The sequence below is a fragment of the Thecamonas trahens genome (genome assembly GCF_000142905.1).
Source record: "Thecamonas trahens ATCC 50062 unplaced genomic scaffold supercont1.42, whole genome shotgun sequence".
NCBI lineage: Eukaryota > Apusomonadida > Apusomonadidae > Thecamonas > Thecamonas trahens.
Window position 1 is genome coordinate 268,318 of NW_013657638.1, and position 17,246 is coordinate 285,563.

A 17,246-nucleotide genomic window follows, 5' to 3' on the forward strand; every position below is an offset into this window, starting at 1 on the left:
ACCCCGAGCCCGGCAAGGTGACAGACAACTTGTCCGTCATCCACCCATCTCTCTTATCAGCACCATGGCCGATCTCACCGTTCCCGAGAAGCAGTTTGACGAGGCGTACTTTGCCAGCAATGCGTGCGTCAAGCGCGACGTGGTGGACTTTCTGCAAAAGTACGTCAAGAACTCGCTCCTCAAGGAGCACAACATGAACGGCGCGGCCAAGTCGGTGGCCAAGAACCGCAAGAAGCCGCAGCTGGAGGAGGTGTACAACAAGGTCTACGCTGAGGCGCCTGCCTGGTGGAAGACGTCCGAGGATGTCGAGGCCGAGGCTGCTGAGGCCGCCGCAGAGGCTGCCGCCGCCGCAGAGGCCGAGATCGCTCGCAAGGCCAAGGCCAAGGCCGCCGCAGAGGCCCGCCAGGCCAAGCTCGACGCACTCAAGGCCGAGCGCATGGCTGGCAGCAATGCGGCCAAGGGCAATGCGGACAGAGGCGGCAGTGGTGCCGGTCGGATTCGTGGCCGCCAGGGCGGAAAGGTCAAGCCGCTCAAGCAGAAGAAGGCCCGCGCCAAGGTCATGACCGAGGAGGACGAGGAGTTCCAGCGCAAGCGCCGTGAGGACGCTGCCCGCCTCAAGGCCGCCCGTGCTAAGGCCAAGAAGTAACTTTGCTGCTCTCTCGCCGATGGCCTTCCTCGCGACCCGCTCTGTCTTGCCATCATCGCCTTGCGCCTTTGATCCGGCTCGAGGACTCGAACTCTGGCGCGCAGAAGGCACGGACACTCTGACCCTATCGCCCTTTGCCCCTCCATTTGATCCCCTCGCACCGGTCGTGGTCCTTACTCCCGCAATGAATCCAAAGCTAGCTTATCCGCCTCGCGCCCCTCCCCGCCCTTTTGGGCCTCAGCTGGCCGTACACGGCTCGAACGCCTTCGATTGGAAGCGGCTCCTCCACAGACAGGCCTCGGCTCACCTCTCGCTCGCTTGCCATGACGACTGTATCTTGCACTATGGGAGCATCAGCTGTCGACGACGAGCCATGGGCATCCAACGCACCCCATACGAGTGGTGGTCCTACCATTGCCGAGCCGGTCGAGGCCGTGCCAGGCCTGTTCTTCATCGCCGACTTTGTGGCGCCTGCCGAGTCGGACGCCTTGCTAGACTTTCTGGCGGCATGCGACAGATGGAAGAGCATGGGAACCGGTCGGCGAGTCCTACACTTTGGCCACATGTTTGACTATGCCACAGAGAGTGTTGTTCCCATTCCGGATCCAGATTGTCCGGACGATGTGTTTATGCCGGCAGCGCTTGCGCCGGTTGTGGCGAGCATCAACGCACTGGTCACGCCTGACGGCTCGCCACTACCGGGCGGTCCGCAGGCGTATGATCAGGTCATTGTCAACGGGTACGAAAAGAGCCAGGGCATCCACCCACACATCGATCGGACGCATTGCTTTGGCCCGGTCATCGCCGCGCTCTCGCTCGGCGACGATGCCGTGCTTACCTTTCTCCGCGACACCCAGGATGGGCGGGTTGTGTACGACGTCCCTGTCCCGGCCCGGTCGCTCTACATCATGACTGGCGACGCGCGGTACGCGTGGCGCCACGGGCTCGATGCCAGGACCAACGCCGCGGTGCGGACAGGTGTCGAGCGGGTCTCGATCACGTGGCGGACTGTTGTCGACAGCGAGACTGCGGCGGCAGTGACGCCGTCCGCCAACTCGCTGCCGGGCGTCATCATCGATGCTCTTCGCCCCGAGACAGACCTTGTTATTGAGGGCGAGCTCGTCGGCCGCGTCGTTGGCCGCCGCGGAGCGACTGTACGCGCGCTCTCCGGCCGCCTCGGCTCACAGTTGGTCGTCGGCACGCTCGCCGGCGATCCCTCGGTCGGGTTGGTCCGCATCCTCGACCGAGGCACCACCTCGCTCGAGGCCCTGCAGACCGAGCTCGACGCCATCCTTGACCCGTTCCGCTCGAGCGGCGCCGCCGCCGAAGACTAGCCAGCAGCCCGAGCCGACGACCACGTCGTTGACCAGCATGGTCCACGATGCATGCTCAGGAGGGGCAAGGCGGGGCGGGCGAGGCCGAAGTGCTGGATGCGCCAGCCGGCTCCCCGCTGCTGCGCTCTGGATCTCACTCAATGAAAGTGCATACCACAAGTCTGCGCTGTGGTCGGCGAGCCAGAGGTGAGAGCCGGCGAGCTGGAGCCGCGCAAGCGGCGGCGCGTCCGAAGAACCGACGATCCACCAGCACCAGGTGGCACATTCGACGTCAAGGAGGTAAAGGACACGGCCGAGGCCGAGCCAGAGCTTCGTGGCAGTAGTGAGCGAGTCGCCATCCACCACCCACCGCCACTCGCGTGGATCGCCGAGGACAGATGAGAGGTCGGGGGCGGCGAGAAAGTGGGCGCGTGGCAGAACCAGCCGGCGCCCGCGCGCCTCGAGCGCCCACTCGGGCGGCATGGGCTGAAGTGCGCACATGGTTGTCGGTCCGATCACCCGCCTCATCAGCGAGGGCGTGTCCAGGCAGACAACAGACGAAGCTCGCTTGGCGTCGAGCGCGGTTATGGCCAGCAGGAGAGTGTCGGCCTGGGTTACGGCCAGGCCCTTGGCCAGCACACCCTCGCCACGCCACACATGACGCATTCCGCCGCTCTGCATGCACGCCACAGAAACATCGGACCATCCACTTGTCGAGTGCTGGGTGTAGACGACGTGGAGGCCACGGCAGCCGCCGGAGATAAAGCGGGCGACGACCGCCGGGAGGTGCATTGACCGCGATGGGAGCGAAGGCCGGCGCTCGGGCGTCGGCATGCAGACAAAGACCCACTCGCCGTCGGGCGCCAGCTCGTAGCACACAACCGCGCCGTCCCACAGGCCGATGACCAGGCTTAGAGGACCACCAGGCGCAGCCGCCATGTCCACCGACGTCGCCCGCTCGCCGTGGGCGATCCGGAAAGTCGACATGACCTCGCACTCCCCCAAGTGCTGACATCAAAGGCAGCAACATTGCCGCCCATCGAGACGGAGACCAAACACGAGGCGTCGGGCGAGAAGCCGACAGCCACCATAGAGTACAGGTCGTCGACGACAAGAACGGCGGTGACCTCCCCGTCAGCCTCGAGCAGATGCAGCAGCAGGCCACAAGCGCCGGCCACAGCTACCATAACCTTTCCTGAGCCATCAGGCAGATGAATTGCGGCGAGTGCAACCGGCACCATATGCAGCTCGAGCTCGATGAGCCTGCCCTCGCCCAGGAAGGAGTAAACGAGCCGCGGGGCGGCGCCTGGCACGACGGCACCCGCGGCGAGAAAGGGACCGCCATGGTCGGGAGCCAGGCCCGCCACTGCTGCCACCACCACATGCTTGTCGCACAACGCCTCGTCGACCACAACCGAGCCAGTCTGCGGAGCCTCTCCGCCTTGGACCACCCACGCCAGCTTGCCTTCGCCCACCACCGCCACCGCGCCCGTCCCCCTCCCGCCCACCAGCGCATTGCACACACGGACAGACGGCGGCACAGGCACAGCCAGACCGTCCATCCTCGTCTCCTTGCCACACGCCTCGATCTTGTCGCCGTCGATCACCACACCGATCGCTACGTCGAGAGCCGACGCCGATCACCGCGTTGAGAGCCGAGTGGTGGTGGCTGTACTGCCTTGAGCTACAGATGACCAGCAGCCCAGCCTCATCGACGACCAGCAGCCCAGCCTCATCGACGACCAGCCCAGCCTCATCGATGACCAGCAGCCCAGCCTCATCGACGACCAGCCCAGCCTCATCGATGACCAGCAGCCCAGCCTCATCGACGACCAGCAGCCCAGCCTCATCGACGACCAGCAGCCCAGCCTCATCGATGACCAGCAGCCCAGCCTCATCGATGACCAGCAGCCCAGCCTATCAATCACATCGCCACCTACCGTCGTCGGCAGCCAGATGGAATGCCAAGATCAGCCGCACCGCCCTGCCCGCCCGCCATTGGATCGTCCGCCAGCACATCGACCGATTGCAGTTCACCGTCTTGGGCACTCCAGCCGCCAGACAGCCACCGCCACCACCACCACCACCACCACACCCGTCTGGAGCACACCCTCCCGGCACTCATGGACTACTATGCTGTGCTCGGTGTGGCCCGGGATGCCACCGACGCAGAGCTGAAGAAGGCGTATGTTCCCCCCTCCCCCCCTCCCCCTCCCCCCTTCCCCTTCCCTCCCGCCACCCAACACGGCCGTTGCCCCCCCCCCCCCCCCCCTCTCCCCCCCCCTCCCGCACTCACCGCCACCTGCTTGTTACGACAGATACCGCAAGGCGGCCATCAAGTGGCACCCGAGGAAGAATGCCGAGAGCGAGGAGGAGGCCGAGGTTGCGTTTGCAGAGGCAGCGGAAGCGTATGAAGTCCTTTCTATGCCAGTCCTCCGTGCCGTCTTTGACCAGTATGGCGAGACTGGGCTCAAGGAGGGCATTCCTGACGGCGGTGGTGACATTCCTGGCTTTGATGGCTACACCTTTTCTGGTGATCCTTATGCTGTCTTTACAAAGATGTTTGGTGGTGAAGCGCCCTTTGCTCTCTTTGCCGATCCGCTCAACGGCCCGGCAAAGTCGTCGGTCTTTGGCGCTGGTGCCGTTGCCCGCTCGCCCGTCAAGCCCGCCACCGACCTCCACACCCTGCGTCTGACGCTGGAGCAGCTGTATGCTGGATGCACCAAGAAGATCAAGATCACTCGCCGGGTGCTCAATAGCGACGGACAGACAACCCGCGAGCAGGCGACTGTCCTGACCGTGCCGATCAAGCCGGGCTTCAAGGCCGGCACGCGCATTACCTTTGCGGGCCAAGGCGACCAGGGCCCCGGCATGGAACCGGGCGACGTTGTCTTTGTTGTTGCCGAGAAGCCGCACAAGGTCTTTGCCCGCAACGGCAACGACCTGGTCTACACCGCCACCGTCTCGCTCCTCCACGCACTCACCGGCTTCACCGTCGAGCTCACCACACTCGACAACCGCAGACTCGCCATCCCCATCAACGACGTCGTCGAGCCGGGATTCTCTAAGAAGGTCCACGGCGAAGGCATGCCTCTGCCTGGAACTCCGGGCGCCAGAGGTGACTTGTACATCAAGTTTACCGTTGTCTTCCCGAACAACCTCAACGGCAAGCAGAAGAACCACATCCGCGCCGCCCTCGGCCCGCCGCCCAAGAGCCAACCGGCCAAGCTCCCAGGAAAGAGCTCGTCGTGATCGCCGTAAACATGCCTTACTCTTGCCTGTGCAGCTAGTGGTGCAGGTTGGGCGGCTGGAGCATATCTGATCGACCCCGCCTACGTTGGCCCTTGCGCCGAACCCGCCGCGAGTGCCGCAGCCGCCGGTACTGGTGGTACTCTGCCGACTTGCCGAACCCGAGCTGGGCCTGGTAGGTTTCGGGCGCGTACCGGCGCGGATGCTCAGCCTTATCAGCGAGGAGCTCGTCAAACTTGGCCGGGCACGCTCTCTGCACCACCTTGGCCATGTGCCGATGCAGGGACGGCAGATCAAGGTCGTAAAGGAACTCGTGCCGGAGCAGGTCGCCTGGCGTCGGCCGCCGCTGCGGATCGCGCTCCAACATAAGGCTAACAAAGGCACGACAGGCTGGCGAGAACCGGGCTGCAGGCAGGCGCGGCGTGCCGGACTCTAAATAGTCGAGATGGCCAAAGGCATCAAGCGACGGCGGCGGAATGCCTCGAGTCCGTGGCCCATTGCGGGTCTCGACCTCGTCGACGTCCTCTAGCGGGTACGGATAGCGCCCCACCGCAAGCTCAACGAGCGTGATGCCCAGCGCCCAGATGTCTGCGGCGTGCGGATGGTCTGCGGCGCCGTCGCCGGCGCCAATCGACTCGGGCGCGACGTAGTTGAGCGTTCCGACGGCGGCGGCGGCCCCAGTCTCGTCCGACAAGTGGACCGAGATTCCGAGGTCCGAGACCTTGACCTCGCCGTTGAAGCCACAGAGGATGTTGTCGGGCTTGATGTCACGGTGCATGATGTCGCGCGACTGCAGGTAGTGCAGGGCCTCGAGGACAGACTTGGCCACCAGCTTGATGGCCTTCTGGTCCATGGCACCGCCGGCAAGGTACACGTCACGGAGCGAGCCGGCGGTCATGTACTCCATGCAAAAGGTGACCATTCCGTCGACAAAGTACGCGCCGAGAAACTTGACAATGAACGGCGACTGGCAGCGGAACATGAAGCGGAGCTCGCGTGCAATGCCGGTGCGGAACTCGGGGTCGGGCTTGAGCGGCAGGTGCTTGATGGCAAGGAGCCGATTGGTGACCCGGTCGACAACCTTGGAGACGACGCCAAACGAGCCCTCGCCGAGCTTGACCCCGAGCTCCTCGATGTCGTCGCCAGCAATGCCCCACGAGTACACAGCCCGCGCCCGCTGCTCGAGCAGGGTTAACAGCTCGCGCGGCGTGCCTGGCGAGACAAGCGCAAACGACGACTCGTCCTTGCCTTCCACAATCACGCCGTGCTTGTGGTAGAGGATACCGTTGACCGGATCGTAGACCCCGTTGAGCCGCCGCGACGACTTGGTGCCGACAGTGACTCCAAAGTGCGCGTACGGGTTGTAGACGCTGCTCTCTCCCGAGGTCTTGTAAGAGCCCGATCCCGATCGAAGCTGCGAGCTCCAAGCTGATGACGGCTCCGAGTACTCCGAGTCGTAGTCCGAGCCCACACCCGACGAGCCGGACGAGAGCATCGACGATTCGCTGCCGCCGCTAGCAGCAAACGGATTTCCGACGCTGTCTCCCGGGACGGGTAGCGGCGTGGGGAGGCCAGAGCCAAGGGTGGCACCCAGCGCAAACGAAGCCGAGCGCCTGTTGTGCTTGGAGAGCGCCCGCTTGACCAGCTGAGTGCGGATGGTTGGCGAGCGCGAGCGTGAGCGCGAGCGCCGATGCTTGGCACGGGGCTTTGGTCGCCGTCCGTGCGAGTCTGCCCGCTTTCGGCCCGGCACCGAGCGGTGGCCGCGCGACTTGGACTTGGACTTGCCGCGCCTGCGGTGGTCGCGGATCTTGGCCTTGGCCTTGATGGTGCCTTCGGCCTTGCCCTTGGCCTCGGCCTCGATGGCGCGGAGGAGAAAGTCCTTGTCAACGTTCTTGAGCATGTCGATGAGGTGGTGCACGTCCGACGAGACCGACGAGACTTGCGGCGACGGCGAGGCCACTAACATCGACGGTGTCGATCGCGACGGCGAGAGCGGCGGTATAGCACGGCGGAATCGCGGCGAGTCGCGGGTTGGCGACCGCTGCAGAGGCGTTCGTGGTAGAACCATCTCGACGTATGCCTCATCGCCCGGCGGCGTGACTGCGATCCTCCTGGCCGACCCAAGTTCGCTCCTCGTCCCGTCTGCGGTCGGACTCATAGAGCTGATCGGCGACACCACAGCATCCGCTAGGTTCCCCTTTGGAAGCGCGAGCTTGGGCGGGCCCAGCTTGGGCGTACCACCCACAGGCTTTGGCGACGAGATCGTCGCTCCGGCGAGATTTCCCTTTGGAAGTGCGATCTTGGGCGGGCCCAGCTTGGGCGTGCCACCCACAGGCTTTGGCGACGAGATCGTCGCTCCGGCGAGATTGCCCTTTGGAAGTGCGATCTTGGGCGGGTCCAGCTTGGGCGGGCCCAGCTTGGGCGTACCACCCACAGGCTTTGGCGACGAGATCGTCGCTCCGGCGAGATTGCCCTTTGGAAGTGCGATCTTGGGCGGGTCCAGCTTGGGCGGGCCCAGCTTGGGCGTACCACCCACAGGCTTTGGCGACGAGATCGTCGCTCCGGCGAGATTGCCCTTTGGAAGTGCGATCTTGGGCGGGCCCAGCTTGGGCGGGCCCAGCTTGGGCGTACCACCCACAGGCTTTGGCGACGAGATCGTCGCTCCGGCGAGGTTCCCCGCGGGCATGTGCAGCTTTGGCGGACCAGGCATGAGTGCGGAGCGACGAGCGGACGACAGAGAACGTCCCACCCAGAGACAACACACAGGCAGACACACCGTGTCCCAAGTCTAAAGGTAAATGTCGTATAATGAGTGCGGTGTGAAAGTGCCGGTGCCGATACCGGTGTCGGTATGGCCTGTCCCGTCTCGCCTGTCGCCTGTCCGGGGACGCCACTCACGCCGTTGCCGCAAGTCACTCTGTCCGCCGTCCGGGTTCGGGTCCCCCTCCCCTCCCCTCCACTCCCCGGGACGGATAGCGCCAGCGAGGGCGAGCAAGAGCACCTCACTTGTCGTCATTCTCTCCTGGTATGGCTGTACCGCAGCACCTCCTCGAGGCGGATTTTGACCCTCAGGGGTACGCTCTTGCGGCTGTTGAGGCTTCGTCTGTGGGCGCTACCCTCGCCGAGTTGACGTCGTCGGTGGCGGCGCTGGAGGCAAGGATCGCCAAGCTTGTCACTGACCAGCATACGGCGCTGTTGGACTCGGCTGCCAACGTATCGGCCCTGGATGGTGTTCTGTCTAATGTGGTGGACGGGGTGGCAGGGCTAGCTTCGGCCCTTGCTGCCGTTCGTGCTGCCATCTCGGCGCCTCATGCCGCGGTCGCTACTTCGGCAGCTCAGCTCGAGCGCATGCACACCACTCTGGATCTCTTGCGGGCTGCGGCTGTCTTCTTCTCTACCCTGGACCGCCTGGCTACTGCTGTCGCTGGAGGCATCGATCCGGTCCTGGCCCGGGCTGCCCTGCTCGTCTTTCGCCTTCGGGCCCTCCTTGATGCCCATCCGTTGCTCGCTCAGCTCGACAAGGTCGCGGCCTCGCTCGAGTGGCTGGACGAGACGGCGTGCGCGGTCGATGCTGCGGTGGCGACCGCGCTCGAGGCTGGTCTGGCCTCAGGCAATCTGGCGGCGATTGGCTCTTCGTTGCAGGCGCTGCACAACGCCGGCGAGCTCGCCGGAACTCTCCGTGCCGAGCGGGCTGAGCTGCTCGACGCCGTCTCCCGGACCGTTGTCTCGGGCCTCGATGCGTCGTTGATTATGAACAAGGCCAAGACCCGCGCGGCAGCCGAGCCCGGTACAGCCGGCGAGTCGGGTGCGTCGGTGGTGGCCTGGCGCGCCGTGCTGTGGGAGCGGCTTGACGACGTTGTCACTTCGCTGGCCTCGCTTATTCTTCGCGGGTGGACGCTTGATGTCGTGCTCTCGCTCAAGCGCGATACCCGAAGCCACGAGCCGTTCCTTGCCGTCCTCGACCTTGCACCAGGCGGTTGGTTTGCTGCGCTCTGGACCGACGCACAGGAGAGCGTGCGCGCGGCACTGCTGCGCGCCGCAAGCACTTCAGCGGTGGTAGATGAGGCTTTCCGGGCCGAGTATCCCAAGTTGCTGCGTGCGTTCCACGACCTTGCGCGCAAGCTACAGCTGCAGACCATGCTCATCGGCAAGGAGTCTGGTCCGGCGGCTGCAGTGCCGCAGGTCGAGTTTGAGGCGGTCACTAGCTTGCTCGCCGACTTTGAGGCTGCATACTTGAACCGCGCCCGGGCTCGGCTCGATGGCCCGCTCAGCGCCATCTTCAAGCAGGCGGTCAAGGCGCCACCGACGTCGGAGCAGGTGCGCACTCTGGTTGGTACCATCCAGGGCGAGCTCGAGGTGGCGTCGGTCGAGCTCGGGCTGATGACGCGGGTGGCCAAGGTCGCGGCCGATGTGGTCTCGACCTTTGCCAGCGGGACCGAGGCCATGGTCTCGCGATCGGCGGCGGCGACCAAGGTTGTGCCGGGCGCGCCACTGTCTGCGCCGCAAAAGCGCAACATCAACCTTGTCAATGCTAACGTGGCCTTTCTGGCCGGCCTCGACTCGCTGCTGCGAACGCATCCAGACGAGTTGGCATCAGTCTTTGATCCTGTCGTGCCCGAGCCGGTCTATGTGGTCACGTCGAGCCTCGCACCGCTCCTGGATGCCATCCTCAGCGGCATTGAGCACTGCCTGGCGCAGTTCCATGTCCGCGGCTCGTTCCTGGCGCAAGAGCTCCCGCTGGGCACCGAGGCCGCGCTGGACGACGCGGCCAACCACGGATCGCCGCCGATGCGCGAGCTGCTGGCACTTGTCCGCCACGCAGCGTCTGTCACGCTTGGCAAGTTCCTCAAGTCGGGCATCCTCGCCTCACTTGTATACGAGCTCCGCAACGTAGCCACACTGCTGTACATCGGCTCGTTGTCGATGATTCCGGTTCTCTCAGCGCGTGGCCGACTGCTGGTCGCGTCGGACATGGCGCACTTTGAGTTGGCCATGGACGAGCTTGCGGCGCTGGCGCCGACGTCACTCACAGGTACGCCGTCGCCCAAGCTCCTTCTCGCCTCGTCGCGCTTCCTGGACTTTGAATCGCCGCACGGCCACATGCTCTCCAAGGCTGCGGGCTGGACCCGCGGCGCACACAGCCGCGAGGTCTTCAAAGCCTTCAAAGCCCTCCTCTTTACTGACGAGCTGACGCTCGACTCGATCCAGGCCTCGTCGCTCCCGCTCCGGCTCGCGACCAACCACTGCTTTACTCGGGCGTCAGCCGACCTTGATCCACCGCACCGCATCCGTGTCTGGTCGACGATCGAGGCCACCCGCTGGCTCGTCACCGCCTCGGACGCCGAGTACCTCGAGCTGGCCCAGGCCGCCTGCGACAAGTACGCTCGCTCTGCAACCTCGCTCGGCGCTAAGGAGTTTGTCCCCGAGTACGTCCTCATCACCAAGCTCCTCGCCGGCCCCGCCTCGGCCTCGGCCTCTCCCTAAAACCAGCAGCACACGCCTTTTGCACATGATCTGCACATGATGGACCCAGTGTCGCGTCTTCCTCCGCACCTTTGCCAGCATCACGAGCCTTGTCCCGCTCATCCTCGGCCACAACCTGCAATCTCCACAGCACTGCCATCATCATCGGTAGACCTGCCCACCTCAACTCTTTACCAACCACACGATGTACAGCCACTCACAAACATACGATGCCTTCTACGGCCACATATTCCGGGCCTGTCCCACACTGACCGGCTCGTGACCAAGACTGGTCCGGTGCGCGTCATTTCCGGCAGAACGACATTCGGCGGTATTCGATGCCGTGACCGCCACCAATAGCCGAGCCACCCAACTCGGCGCAAGAGAGCAAGAACAACATGGACGACTACCTTCGTGAAGATACGCTTGACAACAAGACGACGCCGTTCTGGACGCCCCTCAAGACCGTGGGCGCACTCTGGCTTGCCACCCTCGGAGGCACCCTCGCCTATCAGTTCCGCAACAACTCGCTCAAGCTCTCCCAGCGGGTTGTTCAAGCTCGTGTCGGGGCTCAAGCTGTGACTCTTGGCGCTCTCATTGCATCGGCCGTTGTTACTGTCGCCACAGAGTCGGCCGCTGCCTCACCGGCTCGCGGCCCGGTCTTCCCCTCGGAGTCATCCAAGCACTGATGATGCGTGCTGCATTGCTCATCGTCGTCGTTGTCGTCATCGTTGGCATTGTCGGCTTTGTCAGCATTGTCGGCATCGCCGCCCGTCACCACTGACATCATAGTTCAGAGGGAATGTCGCTGTTGCGACTCATGCCCTTGTCTATCCGCCGGCATCCAGCGCTGCGTCGTCCAGCGCTGTGGCGTCGTGCTTGACGGCGTGAGAGACCGCATCGCGGTGGATCATCCACGTGGCGTTGGCCTTGGACCTGGCGACCAAGTCTCCGTTCGGAATATCGTTGGAGAGAGCACGCGCCTCGGCAGCCTGCTCGTCCAGACCGTATGTGCGCCATCGCTGCAGCAGCGCATCGACTAGGATCTCGCGCTGCGCATCGACATAGAGAGAGGCGGTAAAGTTGCGCGCCACGTCTGACCATCCCGGGCCGGCAAGCTCGTCGTCGGCGATGAGGTAGTTGCCCTCGACAATTATGAGGCTCGGCTGCGGCGGCGGAGGAACGACGATTGCGCCAGCGAGCGAGACGTCCGCGGCACGATCAAAGGTGGGAAGTACGACCGGAGGCGAGTCGGGCCCAGCCGTAGCAAGTCTCGTCAGCGTCGACGCTAGGCCATCAACGTCGAACGTCTTGGGTGCGCCCTTGACGCTCCGCCAGCCGCGAGCATCCAGCACGTCGTTGTGGAGATGGAAGCCATCCATGCCGACGGCCATCGCTCCAGGTAGTGCCTCCTCCAGCGCCGCAGCCAGCGTCGACTTGCCCACTCCAGGCGGCCCAGCAATAGCTACCAGTACCCGCTCATCGCTCTCGGCGTACGGCGACAGCGCCGCCACAATGGCATCAAAGTCTTCGAGCAGCGCAGGCGCAGGCGCCGAGCAAGCGGCATCCGTTGCGGCCATGTCGCTGTTTTTGTGAAGGGGGGAACAGAGGGGACAGACGTATGTCGAGAGGTGGCGTGCTGTCCTGTCAGAGCTGGTCGCTGCGGCCATTACCTCTTGCGTGGCACGGCATACTGTGACTGACTAACTGATGATGGTAACCGACTAGATGACAAACCGCTGATGAGCATCATCACTACGACGCCACAGACGCAGGCGTATCGTACGCCGCCACCTTTCGCACCTTGCACCTTGCAGCCGCGAACCTCATCAACGCTCTTTGTGTGCAGGCGCTTCCTCGCGTTCTACTCGCGCCTGGCAACGCTACGAGCGCGCGCCTCGCGCGTCTTGACAGCCTCCAACCAGTCTACCGAGGGGAAGTGCGCCTGTGGGCGTTTCTGGAAGTGGCTTTTGATGATTGAGGTCAACTTGGAACTGTTGAGGCTAATCTGCTTGCCGCAGAGCTTGCAGCAAGGGAGCCTATCTATTCTGATGTTCGACAAGCTCTCCACAGGGCTGAACAACGGGGCATGATGCGTGTGAGAGGAGGTGCCTCTGTCGTGATCACGATTTTTAGTCATGACGTTTAGCTGACTAATTGATGGCTAACCGTTCTGACTACGAATGACTATGACCATCGTCGTGGTGCCGTACACTGGCCCAGAGAGCACTGGACACAGAACACACCACTTGACTCCAAGTGAACCTCAGTCATAGCGCACATCACTATTATGGCTCTCAGTCACGCCCGCAGTTACCCTGGAGAAGGCCTTCGGTTGGGTAGCCTTGCCCTGCCACCGCCACCACTGGCAGCTGATGCCGTGGTCCTCGACCCGTTACAACTGGGACCAGGTGGTGTACCTCTGCCAGCAAAGAAAGTCCGCTATGGTCCAAAGGCGGCAAGGGCTCCGCTTCATGCTCGTGGAACGTATGGATCAGTTCGTGCTGGTGAATGGCATCAGATCGCCGCCCCGCCACGTCGTGTTGCTGTCAAAGAGTACAGCGCTCCCTTCAAGCGAGTGATCTGCGTCACCACTCTTCGTGAGTTGAGCCTGCTACGTGCTCTGGACTCGCCACATGTGGTCTCAGTCGTGAGCCTTTTGGCAGAGCCGTGGCATCTCTTGCATTCGCTCGAAGCCGATCGCCGCTCCATCGCTCTGGTCATGCCTCTGCTCCGATGCTCGCTCAACAACCTCATCGGCTCTCTAGCCGTAGCAGACACCGCTCATATCATCCGATGCTTGGCCAGCGGCCTCGCGTACTGTCATGCTCGCGATGTGCTTCACCGCGACATCAAGCCGGCAAACGTTCTGGTCTCGGCCAGTGGGTGCGTCAAGCTCTGCGACTTTGGCCTCTCGCGAGTCTATTACCCACTGCTGGTGGAGAGCGATGTGAGCTGGGCCCGCCTCACGCCGCGGGTCTGCACCCTCTGGTATCGCCCGCCCGAGCTGCTTCTTGCACGGGCCAGTGCCTACTCGTCGGCTGTCGACGTGTGGGGTCTTGGCCTCATCGGTCTCGAGCTGTTCAAGGCGTCGCCGGTCATCACCGACCACAACGAGCGCATGTTCTCCATCACTCTCTTCAACGTCTTTGGCTGCCCTAGCCCCGTCGAGCACGTGCGGCTCTCGGCGTTGATTGCCACCCATGGCGAAGCCTTCTCTGGTGCCCAGGACGTGCTCGATCGCGCGCTGGATGAGATCGAGGACGAGCACAAGCCGAACCGAGTCGCCCGCTGGATGAGCAGCGACCCGGAGGTGGCCAACGAGACGTGGGCGCCGGCGCTCGACGTGCTCGGCCCGCTGCTCTCGTCGTGTCTGGCCTACGACGACCGTGCGCGTGCGCCGGCCGCCGCAGTGGCTACCATGCCGGCCCTCAGTCAACTGGCTGGCACCGAGGCCGAGGCCCAGGCGCGACTGGCGGCTGTGGTCACTGGGCTTTTGGGCCAGGGCGCGCCGTCGGACCCCCGCTGTCTACAACTGCGACAGGGACCGATGTTGTGGCGCTTGGCACTGCCATCCGGACCACACTCGGTCCGCAGACACGCCCGATCTCGGTCTGTGCCGCGATCAATGCCCTCGGGCTCATCCACCACTCGCGGCTCTTCACCCACCTAGAGTCTACGACCCTGTTCCGGCTCTGTCTCCTCTGCCACGAGCCGCTGTTTGCTCTCCTCGCAGCCTTTAGTAGCAAGCTGCTAGATCTGGACGAGTTTACCGAGTCGCTGATTGCGCTTGCGGCTCTGTACAGCCCAACTTCGCCGCGCTACGCCTCATTGGCCGGCGTTATCCCTGATCTTGCGGGCGCTACGTTGGTGGCGACCGCGGAGCGGCTCTCGTCGAGCCTGCTTGGCCAGGATGACAGATCTCGCGAGCCGGTCTCGGCCACTGTCACCAGCTTTAGGCGCGTGCTTGCGGTCATCGCTGCCTTTCTCCGCCTCCGCGCCGACAGCGCGTACAAGGTGCCTGCCTTGGCCACCGCCGCCGTCCTCGTGGCTTGCCAGCTGTACAGCGTCTCTGCTTCAATCAAGGCCATCAAGCTGTTTCTGTCGCGGATGCTGGAGCCGCTGGGAGCCCTGGTCCCAACTTCGAATGAGATCGGCGACGCCCAGTTTGCGCTGCTCTACGCCACGTCGTTCACTGCCCAGATGACCGGTGACCTCGCCGCGCTCACGACGCCGGCGCCGTCGCCGGACGAGGCGGAGGTCATCGACGCCATTTTCCTTTTTTCCAATCTTCCACTGCTCTACACGCCTGCCGTCATCCGCCGTGCGACTCGAGCGTATCTCACCCGCAACGCATCCAATCCTGCGGCCACCTCTGTGCTCAACGCGCACACCATTGCTGCCATCGACAGCGCCTGCGCTCTTTACCATCAGGTCCTTTCCCCCAATCCACCATCCAGCTCGAGAGCAACATGTCCATGACCGATATATATATATATATATATATATATCTCCTCCCCCCTCCCCCCTCTGCTTCCTTACAACCGGCAACAAAGACCTCCATGCCCGCGTTTAGTGCCGTTGATCGGCCGACCGATGCGACCGACCGACCGACCGACTGACCGACCGACCGACCGACCGACCGGCGGCTGAGCAGACGGCACCCGACTCTGCCCGAGGCACCATGGCTACGGCACGCAAGTTTGGACGGCTCATTGGACCTCGTCAGGCCATGATCCGCAACCTCATCACAGACCTTGTTCTCAACGACCGTATCAAGACAACTGCCGCCAAGGGTACGTATATCCACCAGGAGTGGGCTGGGTGTTGGGGAGGAGGGGGGTGGGCGGGATGGGAGGGAGAGGGGCTTCCGAGTGCGACTGACGCGACGTGAGCTGGTGGTATGTATGGGCATGTATGGGCATGTATGGGCATGTATGTGTGTGTGTGTGTGTTTGTGTGCGGATACAGCACATACGCTGAAGCGGTATGCCGACAAGATGGTGTCTCTGGCAAAGAAGGATACTGTTGTGGCGCGTAAGCAGGCGCTCCGTGTCCTGCAGTCGCGTGAGGCCATGCACAAGCTGTTTGGTATCACCGCCCCGAGGCTCCGTGACCGACAGGGTGGCTACACGAGGGTGGTCAAGGCAGAGCGCCGGTTGAAGGATGCTGCGCCCATGGTCTTTATCGAGCTCATGGACATGCCTGGTCCCTTTATCCCGTATCCTACCTCGGGCGTCAAGGCTCGCCGTCGCGCAGAGTCCAAGGCCGAGGCTGCTCGCATCCGCCGTCGTCTCCAGGAGGACGCTGCTGCTGCTGCTGGCGCCTCTTCTCCCTAGTCAACCCACCGATGGATGACCTGCTTGCCAGCGTCTGCATCGTTGTCATCGTCGTCGTCATTGTTGGGAAGGGAAACGTGGAGGAAATACATCTCTGTGGGATCGCCCCGTGAAGCAGCTGATCTGGGCAGAATGGGGGAGGGGGCACGGTACACCACGTATGTGCAGAGAGCGAGAGCAGAGAGGGAGGGAGAGAGAAAGAGAAAGAGAAAGAGAAAGAGCCGGCGATGTTGTCTCACCGTGCTCGTTGCCACCCTTCAGTTTCTCCTGGTCGAGGCATATCAGTCGAACAATCGAATCGAATGATAGTTGTTGTCAAGATAGCTGGATTTGGATTGATGCGCTCCCGGTTCCCTCCTCCGGGGGGAACGCCCCCCCCCCCCCCTCCCCCCCTCCCACTACCACCACCATCATCATTCATGCATGCTCCAACCACGTGATAGAGTTCGCTGATTGACAGTCATTGCCTGTCTCTGGTGGTGGAGCCAAGCGTTTGCCGCCGTATCTGCCCAACTCGAAGAGCGGCGATGAGCGATGATGTTGAAGCGACCGAGGGTATCCAAGCGATGATCATATAACACATACACAGAGATAGAGATAATGATCAGATATTTGATGCAAACGTAGTAATTATGTTTCTAGCCAAACTACCCCCGTCCCAAACTCCCTCGCAGCCTCTCATCGATGACCGTGGTAGAAGTAGACCTCACGCTGTTTCAACGGGTTCGGCGGTAGCATGGATTTGACACCGACCTCCACCACCACCACCCTTTGTCCACTCGACGAGCAAGACAAGGGTTTACCCACCACCACCACCCTTCCCTCCTGCACCACTCCATACTTCTCTCACTCCCCCCCCCCTCCCCTCCCTACACCCCCCTCCCCCACCCACCCTCCCTCCCCACCCCTTCCTGCCTCTATTGGCACCACCCCAATATTCCATATCCCCAGACCGGTCCCTCGGTCTGTTGGTTGGTTCTTTGGAACAAAGAGGAGAGCCACCTACTCCCCCTCCCTCCCTGCTCCTCCCCCTCCACCCGTCCACCCCTCCCCCCCGCCTTCTTCCCTCATCCACCCCACACCCGCAACCGCACCTCTGTACCCACACCTATAACCAACCTATCCACCCCACCTACTTAGTGGTACTTGGAGGTGGTTAACCGTACTGTGGTGTGTGGTGTGTGTGTGTGTGTGTGTGTGTGTGTGTGTGTGTGTGTGTGGTGTAGGAGGTACGGG

At 63.2% G+C, this 17,246-nt stretch overlaps 9 protein-coding genes across 9 annotated transcripts; 6 read left to right on the forward strand and 3 right to left on the reverse strand.

Annotated features, from left to right (window-relative positions):
- Positions 1-64: 64 nt before the first annotated feature.
- Positions 65-646, forward strand: AMSG_08545 (uncharacterized protein; the record flags this gene model as incomplete). The annotated part of the gene is made up of 1 exon (XM_013899767.1): positions 65-646. The coding sequence occupies one exon, from the start codon at positions 65-67 to the stop codon at positions 644-646; it is 582 nt and encodes a 193-aa protein (XP_013755221.1).
- A 344-nt stretch (positions 647-990) lies between these two features.
- AMSG_08546 (2OG-Fe(II) oxygenase) lies at positions 991-1,980 on the forward strand (the record flags this gene model as incomplete). Its single annotated transcript, XM_013899768.1, has 1 exon — positions 991-1,980. One exon carries the CDS (start codon positions 991-993, stop codon positions 1,978-1,980), a length of 990 nt encoding a protein of 329 aa, XP_013755222.1.
- A 55-nt stretch (positions 1,981-2,035) lies between these two features.
- Positions 2,036-3,521, reverse strand: AMSG_08547 (uncharacterized protein; the record flags this gene model as incomplete). The annotated part of the gene is made up of 3 exons (XM_013899769.1): positions 2,036-2,072; positions 2,135-2,916; positions 2,973-3,521. The coding sequence occupies 3 exons, from the start codon at positions 3,519-3,521 to the stop codon at positions 2,036-2,038; spliced, it is 1,368 nt and encodes a 455-aa protein (XP_013755223.1).
- Positions 3,522-4,054: 533 nt separating this feature from the next.
- AMSG_08548 (heat shock protein 40) lies at positions 4,055-5,240 on the forward strand. Its single transcript, XM_013899770.1, has 2 exons — positions 4,055-4,144; positions 4,278-5,240. Exons 1-2 carry the CDS (start codon positions 4,083-4,085, stop codon positions 5,209-5,211), a joined length of 996 nt encoding a protein of 331 aa, XP_013755224.1. The 5' UTR covers positions 4,055-4,082; the 3' UTR covers positions 5,212-5,240.
- Positions 5,241-5,245: 5 nt separating this feature from the next.
- AMSG_08549 (STE/STE7 protein kinase) lies at positions 5,246-7,918 on the reverse strand (the record flags this gene model as incomplete). The annotated part of the gene is made up of 1 exon (XM_013899771.1): positions 5,246-7,918. The coding sequence occupies one exon, from the start codon at positions 7,916-7,918 to the stop codon at positions 5,246-5,248; it is 2,673 nt and encodes an 890-aa protein (XP_013755225.1).
- A 2,506-nt stretch (positions 7,919-10,424) lies between these two features.
- AMSG_12177 (uncharacterized protein) lies at positions 10,425-11,771 on the forward strand. The gene is made up of 2 exons (XM_013899799.1): positions 10,425-10,634; positions 10,960-11,771. Exon 2 carries the CDS (start codon positions 11,070-11,072, stop codon positions 11,358-11,360), a length of 291 nt encoding a protein of 96 aa, XP_013755253.1. The 5' UTR covers positions 10,425-10,634; positions 10,960-11,069; the 3' UTR covers positions 11,361-11,771.
- On the reverse strand, positions 10,440-10,951 carry AMSG_12178 (uncharacterized protein). Its single transcript, XM_013899800.1, has one exon. The coding sequence runs from the start codon at positions 10,792-10,794 to the stop codon at positions 10,468-10,470; it is 327 nt and encodes a 108-aa protein (XP_013755254.1). The 5' UTR covers positions 10,795-10,951; the 3' UTR covers positions 10,440-10,467.
- Positions 11,772-13,393: 1,622 nt separating the features above from the next.
- AMSG_08553 (CMGC/CDK protein kinase) lies at positions 13,394-15,153 on the forward strand (the record flags this gene model as incomplete). Its single annotated transcript, XM_013899772.1, has 2 exons — positions 13,394-14,155; positions 14,269-15,153. The coding sequence occupies 2 exons, from the start codon at positions 13,394-13,396 to the stop codon at positions 15,151-15,153; spliced, it is 1,647 nt and encodes a 548-aa protein (XP_013755226.1).
- Positions 15,154-15,337: 184 nt separating this feature from the next.
- On the forward strand, positions 15,338-16,148 carry AMSG_08554 (50S ribosomal protein L17). The gene is made up of 2 exons (XM_013899773.1): positions 15,338-15,467; positions 15,643-16,148. The coding sequence occupies exons 1-2, from the start codon at positions 15,356-15,358 to the stop codon at positions 16,008-16,010; spliced, it is 480 nt and encodes a 159-aa protein (XP_013755227.1). The 5' UTR covers positions 15,338-15,355; the 3' UTR covers positions 16,011-16,148.
- Positions 16,149-17,246: the final 1,098 nt, after the last annotated feature.